Source organism: Papio anubis, chromosome 17 (assembly GCF_008728515.1).
Source record: "Papio anubis isolate 15944 chromosome 17, Panubis1.0, whole genome shotgun sequence".
NCBI classification, from domain to species: Eukaryota; Metazoa; Chordata; class Mammalia; order Primates; family Cercopithecidae; genus Papio; species Papio anubis.
Genome location: NC_044992.1, coordinates 49276919 through 49298002, shown reverse-complemented (window position 1 = coordinate 49298002; position 21084 = coordinate 49276919). Strand labels below are relative to the sequence as shown.

Sequence of the window (21084 nt, the reverse complement as noted above, 5' to 3'; positions counted from 1 at the left end):
GGGGGAAGGCGCTGGAAGACTACAACTCCCGTCACGCGCCGCGCAGCGACGCCTGCGCACTGAACGCCGGTTGCCCATGCGGCCCTAGGGCTGGGAGCGCGGCGCCGCTCTCCGCTGCGGGGGAGGCCATGGCGGAACCTTCCCAGGCCCCGACCCCGGCCCCGGCTGCGCAGCCCCGGCCCCTTCAGTCCCCAGCCCCTGCCCCAACTCCGACTCCTGCACCCAGCCCGGCTTCAGCCCCGACTCCGACTCCCACCCCGGCACCAGCCCCTGCCCCAGCTGCAGCCCCAGCCGGCAGCACAGGGACTGGGGGGCCCGGGGTAGGAAGTGGGGGGGCCGGGAGCGGGGGGGATCCGGCACGACCTGGCCTGAGCCAGCAGCAGCGCGCTAGCCAGAGGAAGGCGCAAGTCCGGGGGCTGCCGCGCGCCAAGAAGCTTGAGAAGCTAGGGGTCTTCTCGGCTTGCAAGGTGGGGGCGGGGCCTGGGGTGAAGGGGCGGGGCTTGGGGCATCCCTGGGCTCGGGTGGGAGTGGGGTCAAAGCTCTGGCTGCGGAGCGGCTCTTGCCCCAGAGGTATAGATCATTGACTGATCCTTCCACCTCCAGGCCAATGAAACCTGTAAGTGTAATGGCTGGAAAAACCCCAAGCCCCCCACTGCACCCCGCATGGATCTGCAGCAGCCAGCTGCCAACCTGAGTGAGCTGTGCCGCAGTTGTGAGCATCCCTTGGGTAAGGCAGGCAGCGCCCTTGGAGCTGGGGGCAGCTGCTTGGACAGGGTGACAAGTGCCACAAAGCCTCATCTCTGAAAAAAATCAAAGATGCCTCGAAGGAGGGATTGGGTTGGGGGGTGTGTATGCACCAAGGGAGGGGAAAGGAAATCTCTCAGCCCAAAACAGGCCCAGGAAACCCAATGGCTGTTATCGCAGCAGTCAGTCTCACTATTGGTCACACTGGTTGGAGGGATGGAGTGTGCATCTTGGTTGGCTGTGAAGAGGGTCAAGAAGCCTTGTTGATTTCTTCTATCAATTTTTCCCAACTCTGCCATCTGTCTTGCAGCTGACCACGTATCTCACTTGGAGAATGTGTCAGAGGATGAAATAAACCGGCTGCTGGGGATGGTGGTGGATGTGGAGAATCTCTTCATGTCTGTTCACAAGGAGGAGGACACAGACACCAAGCAGGTCTATTTCTACCTCTTCAAGGTGAGCTTCTACTGAAGGAGGGTGTGAATGAAGGAGGTGGGGCCTTGAGGGGTTGTCTGCAGCTCTGCCCCGCTCCCCTCTATGCCCCTTCCTCTTCTCTCTAGCTCCTGCGGAAGTGCATCCTGCAGATGACCCGGCCCGTGGTGGAGGGGTCCCTGGGCAGCCCTCCATTTGAGAAACCTAATATTGAGCAGGTGGGATAGGGAAATTGGAGATAGCGGAGAGGAGAATTGGGGACAGCTTGGAGGAGTGGGGAGCCTGTGTTCTCCATCCTCCTCAAGTTGAGAACAGTGGGGAGGTTCAGAGAAGGGAGGGTGTTTTGTGCTAACCTCAGGGTGGGCATGGTGGTAGGGAGGGGGCAGAGCTTTTCTATAGAGAGCACCCGAGAGAGAGAGGAGAACCTTGTCCCTGGCCTCAGGGAGCATCTTCCTTTGTCTAAGAAGGCCCTGCAGGCTGCTCACATCTCATTCCTGGTTTTATTCCCCACCCACCCCTTCTCAGGGTGTGCTGAACTTTGTGCAGTACAAGTTTAGTCACCTGGCTCCCCGGGAGCGGCAGACGATGTTCGAGCTCTCAAAGATGTTCTTGCTCTGCCTTAACTACTGGAAGCTTGAGACACCTGCCCAGTTTCGGCAGAGGTCTCAGGCTGAAGATGTGGCTACCTACAAGGTCAATTACACCAGGTAGGCCCAGCCAGGGGCAGCTTCGGGGGAGGCTTGCAGGCCCAGCCTGGGTTCAGTGGTTTCCGCCCTCACCTGTCTCCCCCTCAACTCCCTACTCCAGATGGCTCTGTTACTGCCACGTGCCCCAGAGCTGTGATAGTCTCCCCCGCTACGAAACCACTCATGTCTTTGGGCGAAGCCTTCTCCGGTCCATTTTCACCGTTACCCGCCGGCAGCTGCTGGAAAAGTTCCGAGTGGAGAAGGACAAATTGGTGCCCGAGAAGAGGACCCTCATCCTCACTCACTTCCCCAAGTAAGGCTCCTTCTGGCCTATCAGGATTTGGCCCCAAGTTCACATCCTCCCTGTTGTCCCCTTTTTTCCAGGAAGGCTTCCTGGATTGGTCCCTCCTCTCCCTCCATGGGCCTTCTGGGATCTGGGCGTCTACCTGGCAGACTTGCCCATGGCCCAGAAGCAACTTGCTAGTACTAGTCTGGGGATGGCAGGTACATAGCCCAAGCTAACGCTGCCCCCACCCCACCCTACGCCCCGGTAGATGTTACTAATTGTTTCCCATGGGGGCCTGGACACAGCCTCAGACTCCTTCCCTGCACAGCTCTCCAAGAAATCAGAGCTTATGCTTGAAGTGAAACCAATTTCTACTCCTGTTCTGGTCTTTTCTGTACAATTTTCTTCTGTTCGGCCACACCTTTTAAAATCTGGGTCATAACTCCCCTGTTCAAAAAACCCTCACTGACGAATCCTGGCTCTCTAGTGCCCTCCGCCATCAGGTGGGAACAAGAGATGGCAAGGTGGGGTGGAGTCTGAGCCCATTTTGATACTGAGGGCAGTGAGGGGATTCAGGGTGACAAGGTGCCCTGCCTGGCCACACGGCACAGGATGACATCAGCTCAGACCTGTCTCCCTGTGCTACACAGCATGGTGAAACTGAGCTTCTTTGATCTCTGTCCTGGATGTGTCCTGTTGTCTTACCTTCCATTGGAGGCTCCCAGAAGACAGGGGCTGTCCCCTCTTTCAGGTCCCCAGTTCCCTAAGAGCAGGGTCTGCTCTGACCAGCCTCCAGTCCCTCTGCCGCCTGGCCCAGGCTGCACCCTTGGAGAACAGAGTTGTGGGACAGACTGTGTCCTCCCTACAGATTCCTGTCCATGCTGGAGGAGGAGATCTATGGGGCAAACTCTCCAATCTGGGAGTCAGGCTTCACCATGCCACCCTCAGAGGGGACACAGCTGGTGCCCCGGCCAGGTATGTGCCATGGTATGCTCTGTAGGGTGTCTGGCCTGCCTGGCTGAGCTAAGCCTCCTGGGTGGAAGAGGGCTCAGCTGGGCCAGAGGCCCTGGATCCCACTGAGGGACCTGCCACCAGCTTCAGCCCTCCCGTCCCTGACTTCTCTCTCTCTCTGTCTCAGCTTCAGTCCCCCCGTCCCTGACCTCTCTCTCTCTCCCCTTAGCTTCAGTCCCCCGGTCCCTGACTTCTCTCTCTCTCTCCTCAGCTTCGGTCAGTGCAGCAGTTGTTCCCAGCACCCCCATCTTCAGCCCCAGCATGGGCGGAGGCAGCAACAGCTCCCTGAGTCTGGATTCTGCAGGGGCCGAGCCTATGCCAGGTGGATACTTGATCCCTGACCTCTGACCATCATTCACTCCTTCCCAAACCTTTTTTTTACTGATCCTGACCAACCTTGCCTGCCTCCCCAATAGGCGAGAAGAGGAAGCTCCCGGAGAACCTGACCCTGGAGGATGCCAAGAGGCTCCGTGTGATGGGCGACATCCCCATGGAGCTAGTCAATGAGGTCATGCTGACCATCACTGACCCTGCTGCCATGCTGGGGCCTGAGGTGGGCAGCCCGACCTGCTGACCAGTTGGGGGACCCCCACCAACCTGACACCCCAGCTCACCGCCCCTCTTCTGTGCCCAGACGAGCCTGCTTTCGGCCAATGCGGCCCGGGATGAGACAGCCCGCCTGGAGGAGCGCCGTGGCATCATTGAGTTCCACGTCATCGGCAACTCGCTGACACCCAAGGCCAACCGGCGGGTGTTGCTGTGGCTCGTGGGGCTGCAGAATGTCTTTTCCCACCAGCTGCCACGCATGCCTAAGGAGTATATCGCCCGCCTCGTCTTTGACCCGTGCGTCCCCCAGAGAGCCCCTCCCCCAGGGCAGCACCCCCGGGTCCCTTCCTCCTCGGCCTCTTGACTCCTCAAAATTGGAGATCCCCTGCTCTCCACTTCTGAAGTTCAACCTTTGAGCATTCTTATTTCTCACTGCCCAACCCTGACTACAGTTCAGACTTCCAGGGCTCTGGGGACCTGAAGGAAACAGGCAGGGGCTGTGACGTGCCCACCTCTCTCTTAGGAAGCACAAGACTCTGGCCTTGATCAAGGATGGGCGGGTCATCGGTGGCATCTGCTTCCGCATGTTTCCCACCCAGGGCTTCACGGAGATTGTCTTCTGTGCTGTCACCTCGAATGAGCAGGTCAAGGTGAGTGCGGCTCCCCAGCCCACTCGCTCCGGAGTTTGGGCCAGCTCGGAGCAGCGGGATGTGTGGGATGCAGCAGCCCCTTGCTCTTCTCTTAGTGGCCCGTTCCTCACATCCCCACAAGGTGGCAGCCGTACTTTGATAACTGTGGATTAGGAAACCACCTGTTCACAGACAGAGCCCAAGAGGCGGCCACGCTTTGGTGACCTGTGGACTAGGATTTTCTTCATCACAAGAACATTTACATACATGGGGAAATTAATTACTTTACTTTTTATTTTTTATTTATTTTTAGAGCGGTCGGCCGGTGTGATTGGCTCAAGCCTGTAATCCTAGCACTGGGAGGCTGAGGCAGGCTGGGATCTAGGTCAGAAGATCCCGAGACCATCCCGCAAGCTAACATGGGTGAGCCCCGTCTCTACTAAAAATACAGAAACGGCGGAGCAGGTGGTGAGCCTGTAGTCAGCTACTCGGGGAGGCTGAGGCAGGAGGAATGGCGTAAACCCGGGGCCGGGCTTGCAGTGAGCTGAGGATCCGGCCTGCCTCAACCCAGGCTGACAGAGCCAGACTCCGTCTCAAAAAAAAAAAAAAAAAAAAAAAGAAACAGGGTCTCTCTCACCCAGGCCAGAGTGCAGAGGCATGATCAGGGCTCACTGCAGCCTCGACCTCCCAGGCTCAAGTGATTCTCGTGCCTTGGCTTCCCAAGTAGCTGGGACTACAGGCATGCGCCATTACATCTGGCTAACTTTTGTGTTTTAGTAGAGACAGGGTTTTACCATGTTGCCCAGGCTGGTCTCCAACTCCTGACCTCAAGTGATTCACCCGCCTCGGCCTCCCAAAGTGCTGGGATTACAGGTGTGAGCCACGGTGACCAGCCGAACTAACCGTTATTACAGTAGTCCTATGCTGATAGCCTTGGCTTCTGTCCTTTGTTACAACAGACCCCCTCGTAGGGTCGCTGGCTCTGTGTGTCACATACCTCAGATCTGCGTGGCGCATCGTTGGCCCTGATGTGTGGGAGCCATTGCTCCTGCTCAGGCCTCTGGTGACTCCCTCTCCCTCCTCTCCCAACTCTGAGGCCCAGGGACTGGGAATTGCTGGCCTGTGTTGGGTTTGGACCCGGCCCTGCCACGGCTGGCAGCCTGACCTTGAACGCATTTCCTAACATAGCTGAGTTTCAGTTTTCTGTTTTCTAAAATAGAGGTGGTACTACTCGCCTCTGGGGTTGAGAATCGGTCTGTAAAACAGGAAGCACTGCACCTGGCCCAGAGTGAGCTTAGAAAGCCTCTACCTTTCACTTTCCCCCATAAACTCCCCTCCCTCTGTCAGCTGCCTTTCTTCCTCTTTGCCTGGATGCTCTCCCTCTCCCCACCTCCTTTCCAATCCACCCGCTCCACTCTGGGCTCTGAGACCTCTCCAGCACCAGGCCCATCCTCAGCTCCTGGTGAGTCCTGCTCCCCTGCCCCGCAGGGTTATGGGACCCACCTGATGAACCACCTGAAGGAGTATCATATCAAGCACAACATTCTCTACTTCCTCACCTACGCGGACGAGTACGCCATCGGCTACTTCAAAAAGCAGGTGACCCGTAGCCTTGTCCCACACTGGTCCTTTGCCTGAAGCCTGGGGTCATTCTGTCCAGCCCCTCTGTGGATGGAGTAGGAGTCCCTTTATGTCCCCTACTTCACCTGACACCTGCCAGGAAAGTCTCCATGCCTATCTTCTTTCCTCTGCTGCCACTGCCCCAGGGGAGAATGGGGGCCTATGGGGCCAGTAGAGCAGGCTGGAGGAACTGGGGGGCCAGTAGAGCAGGCCGGAGGAACTGGGGGGCCAGTAGAGCAGCCTGAAGGAACTGGGGGGCTCTTCGGGATGAGTCAGGAGTGGGCAGCTGACCCGGGACCTTTCCAGGGACAGTTCAAACCCTCAGTGCCCCAGGAGGAGGTTCAGGAGCAGGAGGTGTCACATGGCACGTGCCACCCCTCTGGTGCTCCCAGGGGAGGGACTACAGAAGTTGGGAAATATGGATGGACTGGGTCATGACCATCCACCCCCCAGGGTTTCTCCAAGGACATCAAGGTGCCCAAAAGCCGATACCTGGGCTACATCAAGGACTACGAGGGAGCGACACTGATGGAGTGTGAGCTGAATCCCCGCATCCCCTACACAGAGCTGTCCCACATCATCAAGAAGCAGAAAGAGGTGGTGTGCGCACGTGCGCATCTGTGGGAGTTTTCATGAATGTGCATGCGGAGGGCGAGCGCACGTGTGTAGACCTGTACTACGTGTACATGCGTGTATGTGTGTGTGTGAGTGAGGAGGGGACAGGCCAGGATCTTGGTTCTTGCTCTGCTCCCTTGGGGAAGGTATGAGGGGAGGTGCTGGATTAGGTGGCATTGCATCTGGGTGGGTGCAGCTGGTGGCTCTGACTGTGGCCCTGGGAGGGGTTGTTGCTGGGGCTGGAGCTGGCCCCTTAGACCCTTCCTTCCCTCAGATCATCAAGAAGCTGATTGAGCGCAAACAGGCCCAGATCCGCAAGGTCTACCCGGGGCTCAGCTGCTTCAAGGAGGGCGTGAGGCAGATCCCTGTGGAGAGTGTCCCTGGCATTCGTAAGCAGAGGTCTCGGTTGCGGGGTAGTGGGGGCACGCTGCTTGGGGTGCAGACTGGCATTCTTAGAGACATTCTCCCACTTCCCACTTTGCAGGAGAGACGGGCTGGAAGCCGTTGGGGAAGGAGAAGGGGTGAGTGTTTTGTCAAAGGAGCCAGGTTGGGGGGGGGGCGGGGCAGAGGGACTCGGAGCCTCAGACTTGGTGTGTCTCGCCCCAGGAAGGAGCTGAAGGACCCCGACCAGCTCTACACAACCCTCAAAAACCTGCTGGCCCAAATCAAGGTGGGGAGACCAGGTTGCCTTTCCGGGGCCCCTGCACCAATGGCTGTGGCCTCTTGATGCAGTGTGAGGTGGGTGGCGTTCTCGGGCTGGCGTGGGTGCAGCAGGGCTGTCCCCAGCTCGGCTCTTCTCTCCAGTCGCACCCCAGTGCCTGGCCCTTCATGGAGCCTGTGAAGAAGTCGGAGGCCCCTGACTACTACGAGGTCATCCGCTTCCCCATTGGTGAGGACCCTCCATTCCATCTCCTTCCCCCCTCTTCCATCCCCATACCTGCTCCTGCCCTCACTGCGCCCTGCAGCCCCATGGGGCCCACCCCGGTGGACAGCCCCGCCATGGTCCTCAGCCTCTTAAAGCTGTGCTCCGCCTCCTGCTGCCCCAGACCTGAAGACCATGACTGAGCGGCTGCGAAGCCGCTACTATGTGACCCGGAAGCTCTTTGTGGCCGACCTGCAGCGGGTCATCGCCAACTGCCGCGAGTACAACCCCCCGGACAGCGAGTACTGCCGCTGCGCCAGCGCCCTGGAGAAGTTCTTCTACTTCAAGCTCAAGGAGGGAGGGCTCATTGACAAGTAGGCCCAGCTTTGGGCCACAGCCCTGACCTTGAATGTCTCCACCTCGGATTCTGATCTGATCCTTAGGGGATGCCCTGGCCCCACGGACCCAACTCAGCTTGAGACACTCTAACCAAGGGCCCTCCGGCCCCTGATCCTGCATCCCTTTCTGGACCTTCAGGCACCCCCAAGCCTGCAGCTCTGTCCCAGCCTTCACTGTGTGTAAGAGGTCTCCTGGGTTGGGGCCCAGTCCCTCTAGAGTGGCTGGTGGCCAGGGATGAACCTTGCCCAGCCGTGGTGGCCCCCAGACCTGGTCCCTAAGAGCTTTGGAGGCTTGGATTCCTGGGCCTGGCCCAGGTGGCTATTTCCCTGAGGACCAGGACTGCTCATTTTAGCTTGAGTGATGGCTTCAGGGGTTGGAAGTTCAGTCCAAACTGGAGGGGGCCATGCCTTGTCCAGTACTGTACTGTCAGTCTCCCCCGGGGTGGGGGTATGGGGACCATTCATTCCCTGGCATTAATCCCTTAGAGGGAACAATAAAGCTTTTTATTTCTCTGTGTGATTGTTTCTTTGGTATAGTCCCAGCCTTAGCAGGCTCACCTTGGCCCCCCAGGGACCTCTTGCAAACTGGAGGCTGCTCTCCCCAGCAAGCCTCAGACCTGGTCCTGTGCTACACCTGCCCCCTGCGCAGCCCAGGTCTCACCTGCTCTAGTCGGGCAGACCTACCTGGCTGCAGCCCCCCACCTCTTCCCTCCTCCAGGCTGCTCCTGATCCAGATGCCAGGGCAGCAGGGGTCAGAACCTCCTGACTTAACCTTAACCTGGGTGGACGTGGTTACAACTGACCGCAAAAGGGCCAAAGCGTAGAGGATCCCGTAGCAGTGAAAGAGTGCTTCCCTGTTAGCACACATGGGGCTTTTTCTCGGGCAGGGATGGGAGATTCCTAAATTGGCTCAGCTGGCTCCTCCCCCTCAGTTTCAGTTTCCATTTCCGATTTCTGCTGTCTGCGCTGAGCACAGCGGCACCAGGCTGAGCTAAACAGGGCCGCCCTGGGCAGGCCTACCTGGTGGTGCAGGTGAGACCCGGGCTGGGCAGGGGGTAGGTGTAGCCTGTGTTACTCCCACCCCCACCTTTTGGCCAGAGCAGTCTCCTGAAGGGTTTTGAGGGTGTCCTCCCCCACCTCCCTCAAGTGTGGTGGAGTCCTGGGCAAAGGGAGGTCTCCGTACCGACCAGTCTGGCCAGGAGTTGGGATGAGTGGAGGGGCCAGTGGGTCTGAGTCCCCTGCCATTCCCAGAATGGAGCTGTGGCCCTACCAATGGGAGGTGATCATGCCTGCCACGGCGCTGGCGCAGCAGCAGTACTCGTCCCGGAGTTTGTGCTCGCGGCAGTTGGCGATGACTGTTAGCACAAACGGTTCTTTTTTATTGGTTCTTTTTCCCGGGGCGGGGATGGGAGATTCCTAAGTCAGCTCAGCTGGCTCCTTCCTTCAGTTTCAGTTTCCATTTCGGGTCTCTGAGCTGAGCACAGTAGCACTAGGCTGAGTTAAGTGGGACTGCCCTGGGCAGACCTACCGACTAGAGCAGGTGAGACCTGGGCTGGGCAGGGGGCAGGTGTAGCCTGTGTTACTCCCGCCTCCCGCTTTTGGGCGGCGCAGAGTCCTGATGGGTTCTGAGGGAGTCCTGCCCCACCTCCTTCAAGTGGGGTGGAGTCCTGGGCAAAGGGAGGTCTCTGCACGAACTGGTCTGGCCAGGAGTTGGGAGGGGTGGAGGGGCCGGTGGGTCTGAGTCCCCCGCTATTCCCAGAATGGAGCTGCGGCCCTACCAGTGGGAGGTGATCATGCCTGCCCTGGAGGGCAAGAATATCATCATCTGGCTGCCCACGGGGGCTGGGAAGACCCGGGCGGCTGCTTATGTGGCCAAGCGGCACCTAGAGACTGTGGATGGAGCCAAGGTGGTTGTATTGGTCAACAGGGTGAGTGGTCTGTCCCTGCCGCACTCCCCCACCACCAAGCAGGGTCTCAGCTCTTCAGGCATCTCTCAGTCCCCGCCAGAACTCCAAAGCTGCTGTGGCCATCCCTAAGCTCACCCGTCTTTCCACCCCAGCTCAGTACCCAGCCATGCCCTGCGGGTCACCTTACCTCCCCCGCACTTCCCTGGCCCCAGATTCAGCTTTCTCTTCCCAGCTCATTCTCCATCTCCAGGTGCACCTGGTGACCCAGCACGGTGAAGAGTTCAGGCGCATGCTGGATGGACGCTGGACCGTGACAACACTGAGTGGGGACATGGGGCCACGTGCTGGCTTTGGCCACCTGGCCCGGTGCCATGACCTGCTCATCTGCACAGCAGAGCTTCTGCAGATGGCACTGACCAGCCCCGAGGAGGAGGAGCACGTGGAGCTCACTGGTGAGGGCCATGGCCAGGAGGAAAAGGATATGCATCTGGGGTACTTCCTCCCGCCAACCCCAGGGCACCCACCGGAATCAAGGTGTTGGGAGTTTTTGTGGGAGTGGAGGGTTGCCTGTTCACAAAACCCCAACAGACACTCTAGTAGAAACAGGCCGGGCTATAGTATAGGATCTTAGACAAGTCCCTTCCCCAGCTGAGCCTCGGTTTACTAATCTGTGAAATGGAGAGAAATCATCCCTGCCTGGCTCTCCATCCTGGGACACAGCTGCAAGTCGTGAAGGGAAGAAGGAATTTTTTTTTTTTTTTTTTTTTGAGACGGAGTCTCGCTCTGCCGCCCAGGCTGGAGTGCAGTGGCCGGATCTCAGCTCACTGCAAGCTCCGCCTCCCGGGTTCACGCCATTCTCCTGCCTCAGCCTCCCGAGTAGTTGGGACTACAGGCGCCCGCCACCGCGCCCGGCTAGTTTTTTGTATTTTTTTAGTAGAGACGGGGTTTCACCGTGTTAGCCAGGATGGTCTCGATCTCCTGACCTCGTGATCCGCCCGTCTCGGCCTCCCAAAGTGCTGGGATTACAGGCTTGAGCCACCGCGCCCGGCCGGAAGAAGGAATTCTTAAGACTATTGTGGGGACTACCTGAAAGCTGATGGGAGGAAGGGCTTTGCAAACACAGGTCACAGCCTTCCTCCCTGTGCCCTCAGCCTTCTCCCTGATCGTGGTGGATGAGTGCCATCACACGCACAAGGACACAGTCTACAACGTCATCATGAGCCGGTACCTAGAACTTAAACTCCAGAGGGCACGACCCCTACCCCAGGTGCTGGGTCTCACAGCCTCCCCAGGCACTGGCGGGGCCTCCAAGCTCGATGGGGCCATCGACCACGTCCTGCAGGTCAGCCTGGCCCCTGTGGGCCTCCCACTGCCAGACCCACCAGGGACTTCCCTCCCTCCCTCCCTCCCTCCCTCCCTCCCTCCCTCCCTGCCTGCCTGCCTGCCTGCCTGCCTGCCTGCCCTGCCACTACCCCATCCCCACCAGTCCTACCAGACTCTCCATGGCAGTGTCTGGCCCCTTCCTCGCCTAAGGTCCAGCCTCCAATGGTTTCTTATGGCACAAAGAATTAACTCCCAACTCTACTATGGTTTACAAAGTTCCACATGATCTACCTCTCCACCTCATTTCCTGCGCCCTCCCTTTTGTAGCTCATCCTACAGCTACACTGGCCTGCCTTCTGCATCTTGAACATGCAGGGCTTGTTCCCATCTCGTGACCTTTGCACTTACCATTTCTTTTGCCTGGAATGCCCTTCCCTTTGAACTTTACCTGCTGCTTCCTCCTTGTCGTTCATTGAACAGCTTAATGCCACCTCTTGAAAGTCCTCCCTGATCACCCCCTCTGCTCTCTGTCATGTCATCCAGTGCTATCCTCTTCAGAGCTTGTTAACGTGCTCTGCAAGGTTCTATTCTTTTTTTCTTTTTTTTTTTTTTCGGAACAGAGTCTCACTCTATCGCCCAGGCTGGAGGGCAGTGGCATGATCTTGGCTCCTTGTAACCTCCGCCTCCCAGGTTCAAGTGATTCTCCTGCCTCAGCCTCCCGAGTAGCTGGGATTACAGGCGCATACTACTATGCCCAACTAATTTTTTGTATTTTTAGTAGGGATGGGGTTTCACCATGTTGGCCACGCTAGTCTCAAACTCCTGACCTCATGATTCTCCCACCTCGGCCTCCCAAAGTGCTGGGATTACAGGCGTGAGCCACCATGCCCAGCCTCTTTTTTTTTTTTTTTTTCTTGAGACCGAGTCTCACTTTGTCAGCCAGGTTGGAGTGCAGTGGCACGATCTTGGCTCACTGCAACCTCCACCTCCCGGGTTCAAGTGATTCTTCTGTCTCAGCCTCCTGAGTAGCTGGCACTACAGACGTGTGCCAGCATGCTTGGCTAATTTTTGTACTTTTAGTAGAGATGAGGTTTCACCATGTTGGCCAGGCTGGTCTCAAACTCCTGACCTCAGGTGATCCGCCAGCCTCGGCCTCCCAAAGTGCTGGGATTATAGGCGTGAGCCACCGCACCTGGCCGGTTCTATTATTATTTACTGGTTTATTATCTGTCTCTCCAACTCCAATCTGAGTTCCTTTGTATCCCCAGTGCCTAGAACAAGACTGGCAGAGAGAGGGCGAGCAATATTTGAGTAGACGAATGCCCACACCCGCAATGGCCCACACTGTCCTGTCCTCAGCTGGGATCCATCCTGCCCCAAAGGTTTGCCCATTGTCCCCACAGACCCTCCCTTTCCAGTAAAGTCCTCTCTGTTGCCCCCAGCTCTGTGCCAACTTGGACACGTGGTGCATCATGTCACCCCAGAACTATCGCCCCCGGCTGCAGGAGCACAGCCAACAGCCTTGCAAACAGTACAACCTCTGCCACAGGCGCAGCCAGGTATGTAGGGGCAGGGACACGGTGAGAGCAGGAGCTGGTGTCAAGTTAGGACACCTAGGCTTGGGCCCTGACTCCGCCCTCACAGGCTCTGTGACTTCAGGTCACTTGCTATGTATCTGAGCCTCAATTTCTCCTTTCTGTGAAATGGGGCAGATACAGCCCATGCCCACAGCCTGCTCTTTGGATTGACTCAGAAGGCACCACCGGTGTCTGTCACAGCACTGACATGCTGGGGAGTGCTCTAGAAACCAGAGAGCAGGGATACTTCGTGCTGAGGCTCTACTGAGCCCTCTCCAGTATGGACACGGCGTGGTGTCTGCTATGACTGGACTGGACAAGGACTAGGTGTCAGGTCCATAACTACACCAAATGTTACATTTGGGGTCAGGTTTGAGCCCACGCTGTGGTCTGGAGGGAGGGAGGGAGGGAGCAGATAGCTGAAAGAACACTTGGGGGGCCATAGGCAGGTGAAATGTAGTTTTATTCAGCAGCTCTCTCAGCAGCAGCTCTCTCACACTGTCCACCTTTATCTGGGCTGTGTGCTCTGGCTCTGGGGCTCCTGCTGCCCCCACGCCTGCAGCTGCACTCCCTGGCCTGCAAGGCCAGCTCTGTCAGGGTCAGCAGCTTAACTCTTTCCCTCTGGGCACAAGCCGGTTCCCGGCTCCCCACTGCCCACCTTCAAGGCGACCGGCTCTCCCTTACAGGAGTTAGTAGCATTATTCTCTCTCTGGGCATGCCAGTGTGCCCTGCCGTGCCGAGCTGAACCGAGCCCCATGCACAGCGTCAGCAGGGCAGTTATACCTTCTACTGACAGTAGAGTCCAGTATGAACTTACACAAACAGGTTACATAGCAAGTGGAGTATGTGCCTGCCCCCTAAACTCACTGAGTCACTCTGGCCTGGATGTCCGCCTCAGCCTATTCCTTGACCAAAGCACATCCATGTACCTTACACTAGGCATCACCGTGCCCAGGCCAAAGGGTAAGAGCACATCGTGGGTGAGACAGGGCAGGACTCCTTCACACTCCAGCTGGCCTCCCTCTGGAGCTCATCCCTCAGCTTAGACAGATGGCTGAGGCAGTCGCAGCGTGCTACACGCCGGGGTCAGCACCCCCACTGGATGCCCATCCTCCAGTGTGTATGGGAATCCCCTCCAACTCTCTTCTTGCCCAGGATCCGTTTGGGGACTTGCTGAAGAAGCTCATGGACCAAGTCCACGACCACCTGGAGATGCCTGAGTTGAGCCGGAACTTTGGGACGCAGATGTATGAGCAGCAGGTGGTGAAGCTGAGCGAGGCTGGTGAGAGGGGCAGCCCCTCAGGCGGAGGCGAGGATGCTGGAGGAGTCAGGGGCGGGGCCTGCCTGGGCGGAGGCCTAGCCACTCCAGGGGCGGAGTCTGAGTGGGAGGGCCCTATGGGGCGGGACAGGGGCGGGGCTGTGGGCCGCTCAAACACTATGCCCTCTGCCCGCAGCGGCTTTGGCCGGGCTCCAGGAGCAGCGGGTGTATGCACTTCACCTGAGGCGCTACAATGACGCGCTGCTCATCCATGACACCGTCCGCGCCGTGGATGCCCTGGCTGCGCTGCAGGATTTCTATCACAGGGAGCACGTCACTAAAACCCAGATCCTGTGTGCCGAGCGCCGGCTGCTGGCCCTGTTCGATGGTGAGGGGCGGGAGGGGGATTCCGGCCCGGGGGTGATGGGACCTGGATGCGAGGTCAGAGGCCAGGGCACAGGGGACAAGGTCAGGTGGGAAGGTACCCGCGAGGATACTGGTGGAGACCCTATTTTTCTAACCAAAATCCAAGGCCATGGGTAGGACTGATTTGTTTCCTCGTTTGTGAAGGTTTTTGCATAGTTGTTAAAATTAATTCACATTGTTGACTTTTTTTTTTAAACAGTTGGGGTCTTGCTCTATTGCCCAGGCTAGAGGACAGTTGTGCAATCACAGCTCACTGCAACCTCGACTTAATGGGCTCAAGTAATTCTCACCCTTCAGCCTCCCAAGTAGTTAGGACTATAGGTGGGAACCACCACTCCCAGCTAATTAAAAAAAATTTTTTTGTAGAGGCGGAGTCTCACTTTGTTGCCCAGGCTGGTCTAACTCCTGGGCTCAAGTGATCCTCCTGCCTCTGCCTCCCAAAGTGCTGGGATTACGGTGTGAGCCACTACGCCTGGCCCAGATTTTTTAAAAACATTAGTTAGGAGTGGTTCCTTTAGACTGGGAGAGTGAGGCTGAAAGTCAGAGGGTGAAATTTAAGGTTGCAAATCTCAGCACAGGCTGGGGCTCAAGAGATCTGGGTAGCAGAGGTCAGAGTGAAAAGCTCAAGGGTCATCCTGGTCACTGGGAAGAAGAGGGTTCTAGTCTGAGGTTCTGCACTGTGTGACCCTGGTGTGAGGCTGGCCTTGAGAGTGGGCTTGGTAGGAGGCATCCTTTTTGTTTGTTTGTTTGTTTGTTTGAGAAGGAGTCTTGCTCTGTTGCCCAGGCTGGAGTGCAATGGCACTATCCTAGCTCACTACAACCTCCCCCTCCTGGGTTCAAGCGATTCTCCTGCCCTAGCCACCGGAGTAGCTGGGATTACAGGTGTGCATCACCATGCCCAGCTAATTTTTAGTAGAGACAGGGTTTCACCATATTGGTCAGGCTGGTCTCGAACTCCTGACCTAGGTGATCCGCTCACCTCACCCTCCCAAAGGGCTGGGATTACAGGCATGAGCCAATGCACCCGGCTAGGGCATCCTTAAATGTATTCTTGGTGCTGCTGTGGGGGAGTTGAGCAGGAGCTCCATCCTTCCACCACCCCCACCTTCTGCATTCCTGCAGTCCTATTCCTGTGAGAACCTCCTCCGCCAGTGCCCTCCCCACTCCAAGATCTGCATCCTCTGCCTCTGTCTGGGGCTTTTCTTTCTTTCTCTTTCTTTCTTTCTTCTTTCTTTCTTTTTCCTTTCTTTTTTTCTTTCTTTTCTCGCTTTCTCTCTCTCTTTCTCTCTTTCTTCTTCTTTTTTTTTTTTCAGACAGAGTCTGACTCTGTTACACAGTACACAGTCTGGAGTGCAGTGATACAATCATAGCTCTCTTCAGCCTTGACCTCCTGGGCTCAAGCAATCCTTCTGCCCTCAGCCTCCCAAGTGTCTCGGACTACAGACATGTGCCACTACACCCGGCTAACTTTTTGGGGTTTTCAACAGGCCATAAGAATGTGCTGGCCCACCTGGCAACTCATGGCCCAGAGAATCCAAAACTGGAGATGCTGGAAAAGATCCTGCAAAGGCAGTTCAGGAGCTCTGACAGCCCCCGGGGTATCATCTTCACCCGCACCCGCCAGAGCGCACACTCCCTCCTGCTCTGGCTTCAGCAGCAGCCGGGCCTGCAGACCGTGGACATTCGGGCCCAGCTACTGATTGGGGCTGGGAACAGCAGCCAGAGCACCCACATGACCCAGGTGTGGGCTTCGGGGAAAGATGCTGGCACTGCGGGGGGGATTCCATAGGAGAGAAGTGTGGGGAACAGGGTCTTTAGCACAGAGGAGTGGAGGCAGGGAGAACTGGTGGAAAGAGAAGGTTGACTGTCCCCAGGCAGAGACGCAAGGAGCTAGGGGAGAGGGGCGGATACTGACATCCCCAGTGCTGAAGCCTCTCCCAGTCTGGGGGTCCCTGGGTGCAGAAGGGTGGGCATAGGGGTCTGTAGGTCTGTAGGGAAAGAGGTGGGTGATGTAGTTCCTCAGGGCAGAGGATCAGGTCTGGGGTCCCTTGCAGGAGAAGGCTATGGCTTGGGAGTTTTTCCTAGACTAGAGGGGTAGGGAGCCTTAGGAGTCCCTAGGGAAGATAGGGGTTGGACAGTTATCTGGGAAGATGGGCAAGATCCTGGGGGTACCTGGGGATAAAGATGGGATTCAAGTACTCCAGGGAGATGGACCAAGATTAGGAGTGAGGGCTGAATCAGGAGAGGCTACTCTGGCAGGTGGAGTCAGCCTGAGCCACCTCATGTACCAGCCTCTTTTTCCTCCCTGCCCTTCCCCTGCAGAGGGACCAGCAAGAAGTAATCCGGAAGTTCCGAGATGGAACCCTGAACCTTCTGGTGGCCACGAGCGTGGCAGAGGAGGGGCTGGACATCCCACAGTGCAACGTGGTGGTGCGCTATGGGCTCCTGACCAATGAAATCTCCATGGTCCAGGTACTCACACATTTCCTTCCACTCGGGCACCCTTATAGGATCCTGTGTGGGGCCCCAGCCCCACTCAGGACACCCCTTGTCTCCCTTCCCAGGCCAGGGGCCGTGCCCGGGCCGATCAGAGTGTGTACTCGTTTGTAGCAACTGAGGGTAGCCGGGAGCTGAAGCGGGAGCTGATCAACGAGGCGCTGGAGACGCTGATGGAGCAGGCAGTGGCTGCTGTGCAGAAGATGGACCAGGCCGAGTACCAGGCCAAGGTCTGCAGGCGGCCTGCATGCCCTGTGGGAGGGATGGGGAGGAGACAGCCCCTCCCTGGCAGGTTTCTGACTGCACACTTATGTCCCCCTGTCCCCTGTATATCTCAGGGCTAACTTTGCCCACCTAGGGAAGGTTGGATAGAGGCCAGGGGTGGGGCTGCCAGGGAAGGCAGTACCTGGACTCCAGAAGGCCTTAGGAGCAGGCCTTGTCCAAGGCTCTTTATTTATCCTTGCCATGAGATACTTTATGTATCTGGAAGAGCTGCATTACAGCCCTCCTGGAACCAGGCAGAGGGGACAAGATAAGTCCACGTGCAGAAGATAAGCCCAGAACTAGGACTTATATCATTGGTTCCCCTGAGGCAGGGCCACCACCATCCTGCCTTGTCCAGGGTGCTCCCTGTTGTCCCAGCATAATTGTTAATGATGCCCCATGACAGATTCACAGAAGCAGCTTTACCTAAAATCCTTCAAGATTGAGCAGGAAAGCTTATCCCTCCCACTGTTGCCTCCCACTGCCCACACTGTTGTTCTCCACAGCTGCTTTTTTTTCCCCGAGACGGAGTCTCACTCTGTCACCCAGGCTGGAGTGCAGTGGCACAATCTCCGCCTCCTGGGCTCAAGCAATTCTGCTTCAGCCTCCTGAGTAGCTGGGATTACAGGTGTGCGCCACCATGCCCGGCTAATTTTTGTCTTTTTGGTAGAGATGGGGTTTCGCCATGTTGCCCAGGCTGGTCTCGAACTCCTGACCTTGTGATCCACCCTCCTTGGCCTCCCAAAATGCTGGGATTACAGGCATGAGTCACTGCACCCAGCAATAGAGCTGCTTTTAAGCTCCAGGGAGGGTTAAGGAAAGTCTCTTCCTGGTACAAATTATCTTAGGTCTTTGGGAACCCTTTGTCCCCCAAGGAATGTTCTCTCAGGCCCCAGTCATGCCTGGTGTCCCCTCCCACCCCAGATCCGGGATCTGCAGCAGGCAGCCCTGACCAAGCGGGCGGCCCAGGCAGCCCAGCGGGAGAGCCAGCGGCGGCAGTTCCCAGTGGAGCACGTGCAGCTACTCTGCATCAACTGCATGGTGGCTGTGGGCCATGGCAGTGACCTACGGAAGGTGGAGGGCACCCATCATGTCAACGTGAACCCCAACTTCTCGTGAGACCTGTGGAAGGGGCTATCGGGATGGGGGCGTGGGATGGGGGACTGGGAATCCTTCCCATCCAGACAGTGCTTTGAAGCTTTGGAAAGCTAAAGAGCATTATAGCAAGTACTTATTCTGCATTTTCACAATAATCTGGTTAGACAGGTTTTATCCCTGTCTCCATTTTACAGGCAAGGAAATAGAGGCTCAGAGAGGCTACGTGACTTGCCCAAGTTCCCACAGCCACTATCTGGTTGAGCAAGAACTGGAATTCAGGATACTAAGTGTCAAAAGACCACACACTGACCCTCTGGTCCTACCTACTCCGAGGATATCAAGAGAGCTTGGCCATCCCTGAGCCATCCCCCATCCTCTGTCTCCTAGACAGTAACCTTCCCCCATCCTCCATCCATTCATTATGTCACCCTCTGTGTTCCAGGCCACTGTGCCAAGGATCTTCACACAGGTTTTCTCAATTGAGGAAGTCGCATTTCAGCTAGGTCTCAATGGGTCTGGTTTGAATTTGAGCGAATGAGAAGGTAACCACGGAGGGCCGGGCACGGTGGCTCACGCCTGTAATTCCAACACTTTGGGAGGCCGAGGTGGGTGGATCACTTGAGGTTAGGAGTTCAAGACCAGTCTGGCCAACATGGTGAAACCCCTTCTCTACTAAAAAAAAAAAATACAAAAATTAGTTGGGCCTGATGGCCCATGCTTGTAATCCCAGCTACTTGGGTAGCTGAGGCACGAGAATCGCTTGAACCCGGGAGGCAAGCCAAGATTGCACTACTGCACTCCAGCCTGGGCAATAGAGTGAGACTCTGCCCTTAAAAAAAAAAAAAAAAAGATGCCAGTTGACCTGAATGGAAGGGACTGTGAATAATGAGATTTAGAAAGAGACAGACTAGCCCATGGAAGATCTTAAAGGTCAGGTGTGTAAGTGTAGCCTTTATCCAGGAGGTTCCTCTTAGGAATCTTGGATAGATTTTAAGGAACAGAGTGTCAGGGCAGATTTATATTTTTAGATCACTCTAGCAGTTGGTGGAAGGATGGCTTGGGATTGGGAGTAAGAATGGAGGCAGAGAGACCCATTAGGAGACTGTGAGACCAGGTAACCAATGCTGAGGCTTGAACCTGGGCACAAGAGAACATGTGATGGAGGCCACACAGGTAGAACTCACTGAAGACTGGATTTCCTGGCCTGGGAAGTCTGTGCCTCTTGACCAGCAGGAAGGCCCAAGGTCCAGGCAGAGGCTTGGCCGGCAGGAGGGCATGAGATCTGGGGCTGAGGAGGGTCAATGAGGGCTGTAGCCACTCCCCTTCCTCTCCAGGATCTACTATAACGTCTCCAGGGATCCTGTGGTCATCAACAAAGTCTTCAAGGACTGGAAACCTGGGGGTGTCATCAGCTGCAGGAACTGTGGGGAGGTAAGAGCTTGGGCCATGTCCCAGGCCCCAGAGTCCTCAGCCCCAGTCTTCAGAGGCCCTCAGGGAGCCCTCACTAGGACACAGGAGACAGTCCCACCCCATGGCCTCCAGTCTGAAGAGGGAGGTACAGCCCCTGCCTAAGGGAGCCCATAGTCTGTGACATCTCAGGTGGGAGGAAAAGGCCCTGTATTCAGGGAATTCCAACTTGAGAGAAGCCCAGTCTGAGGCCAGAGACCCAGACCCTACACTCTCTGTCACCTCCAGATCTGGGGACTGCAGATGATCTACAAGTCAGTGAAGCTGCCAGCGCTGAAAGTCCGCAGCATGCTGCTGGAGACCCCTCAAGGGCGGATCCAGGCCAAAAAGTGGTCCCGCGTGCCCTTCTCCGTGCCTGACTTTGACTTCCTGCAGCATTGTGCCCAGAACCTTTCGGACCTCTCCCTGGACTGAGCACCTCGTTGCTGCAGTACCCGATTCGGGCTGTAGGGGGCGGGAGAGTCCGCAGCAGCCGTCATCTTTCCCGGGACGCAGCCTGGTCCAGGCCCCTCCTTCCTGAATCGCCAGCTGTGGGCATCAGGCCCACCAGCCACAGAGGAGTCCTGGGCACCCTGGCTTAGGCTCCCGCAACGGGGAAACAACTGGAGGGCCAGAGCTCAGCCCAGACCTACCCTGCACGCACATAGACACTTTCATATGCACTGGATGGAGTTAGGGAAACTGAGGCAAAATAATTTGCCATACTGTACTCAGAATCACGACATTCCTTCCCTACCAAGGCCACTTCTATTTTTTGAGGCTCCTCAAAAAAGTAAATGAAAAAATGGGATAGAAAATGCATGGTATCTTAATTTTGTTGAAATACAATTGGTAGAAAATAAACTGCGTGTATTGTGTATTGTTTCCATTTGGTTCCTTTTTTTTTTTTTTTTTTTTTTTTTAGCCTGAGTTTCACTATTGTTGCCCAGCCTGGAGTACAGTCGCACGATCTTGGCTCCCTGCAACCTCCACCTCCTGAGTTCAAGTGATTCTCCTGCCTCAGCCTCCCAAGTAACTGAGATTACAGGTGCCCACCACCATGCCCAGCTAATTTTTTGTATTTTTAGTAGAGATGGGGTTTTACCATGTTGGCCAGGTTGGTCTCAAACTCCTGACCTCACGCGATCTCCCTGCCTCAGCTACCCAAAGTGCTGAGATTACAAGCATGAGTTACCATGCCTGGCCTGGATACGTTTTAACATGCATATCCTCCACAATCAAAATAATGAACATAGCCATCACCTTCAAAATGTCCTGTTTCTTTCAGTGGAATTTTCAAAGAACAACAAAAGTTTCCTGGTGCCCCAGTGCAATCCATACCTCTGGCTCTTCCCCATAAAATGACCTGCTTTGTGGTAATTTTTAGTGTTAAAAGTGTTTGGTTTTTTCAAGACAGTCTCACTCTGTCGCCCAGGCTGGAGTGCAGTGGCGAGATCTCA

General features: G+C 56.4%; 2 protein-coding genes across 8 annotated transcripts; both read left to right on the top strand.

Annotated features, from left to right (window-relative positions):
* Positions 1–41: 41 nt before the first annotated feature.
* Positions 42–8346, top strand: KAT2A (lysine acetyltransferase 2A). Its single transcript, XM_009190661.3, has 18 exons — positions 42–467; positions 604–727; positions 1055–1200; positions 1305–1394; positions 1702–1883; positions 1984–2175; positions 3017–3123; positions 3371–3481; positions 3576–3712; positions 3794–4002; positions 4229–4355; positions 5823–5933; positions 6408–6551; positions 6844–6958; positions 7054–7090; positions 7176–7239; positions 7374–7458; positions 7616–8346. The coding sequence occupies exons 1-18, from the start codon at positions 129–131 to the stop codon at positions 7807–7809; spliced, it is 2514 nt and encodes an 837-aa protein (XP_009188925.2). The 5' UTR covers positions 42–128; the 3' UTR covers positions 7810–8346.
* A 394-nt stretch (positions 8347–8740) lies between these two features.
* On the top strand, positions 8741–20502 carry DHX58 (DExH-box helicase 58). 7 transcript variants are annotated; one of them, XR_002518142.2, is made up of 14 exons: positions 8741–8861; positions 9589–9757; positions 9987–10188; positions 10888–11078; positions 12502–12618; positions 13792–13918; positions 14091–14282; positions 15808–16061; positions 16643–16792; positions 16885–17046; positions 18005–18195; positions 18621–18720; positions 19513–19609; positions 19874–19894. XR_002518142.2 is itself a non-coding variant. In XM_021929187.2 (14 exons), the coding sequence occupies exons 3-14, from the start codon at positions 9590–9592 to the stop codon at positions 20057–20059; spliced, it is 2037 nt and encodes a 678-aa protein (XP_021784879.1). In that variant the 5' UTR covers positions 8758–8861; positions 9277–9369; position 9589; the 3' UTR covers positions 20060–20502. The 7 variants fall into 7 exon arrangements, 5 of the variants coding, with proteins under 5 accessions (XP_021784881.1, XP_009188923.1, XP_021784880.1 ...); XM_021929187.2 differs by lacking the exon at positions 18621–18720 and adding an exon at positions 9277–9369 and having other exon boundaries at positions 8758–8861; positions 19874–20502; XR_004179457.1 differs by lacking the exon at positions 19874–19894 and having other exon boundaries at positions 8742–8861; positions 18373–18720; positions 19513–19615.
* The last annotated feature ends 582 nt before the right edge of the window (positions 20503–21084 follow it).

Excerpts from the sequence above, each read along its gene's own strand:
- KAT2A (XM_009190661.3), top strand. The coding sequence starts at position 129 with ATGGCGGAACCTTCCCAGGCCCCGACCCCGGCCCCGGCTGCGCAGCCC. Across the intron at positions 3,713-3,793 it reads CTGCCATGCTGGGGCCTGAG|ACGAGCCTGCTTTCGGCCAA; the intron begins GTGGGCAGCCCG and ends TTCTGTGCCCAG. Across the intron at positions 4,356-5,822 it reads CCTCGAATGAGCAGGTCAAG|GGTTATGGGACCCACCTGAT; the intron begins GTGAGTGCGGCT and ends CCTGCCCCGCAG.
- DHX58 (XM_009190659.4), top strand. The coding sequence starts at position 9,590 with ATGGAGCTGCGGCCCTACCAGTGGGAGGTGATCATGCCTGCCCTGGAG. Across the intron at positions 12,619-13,791 it reads TCTGCCACAGGCGCAGCCAG|GATCCGTTTGGGGACTTGCT; the intron begins GTATGTAGGGGC and ends CTTCTTGCCCAG. Across the intron at positions 14,283-15,807 it reads GCTGCTGGCCCTGTTCGATG|GCCATAAGAATGTGCTGGCC; the intron begins GTGAGGGGCGGG and ends GGTTTTCAACAG.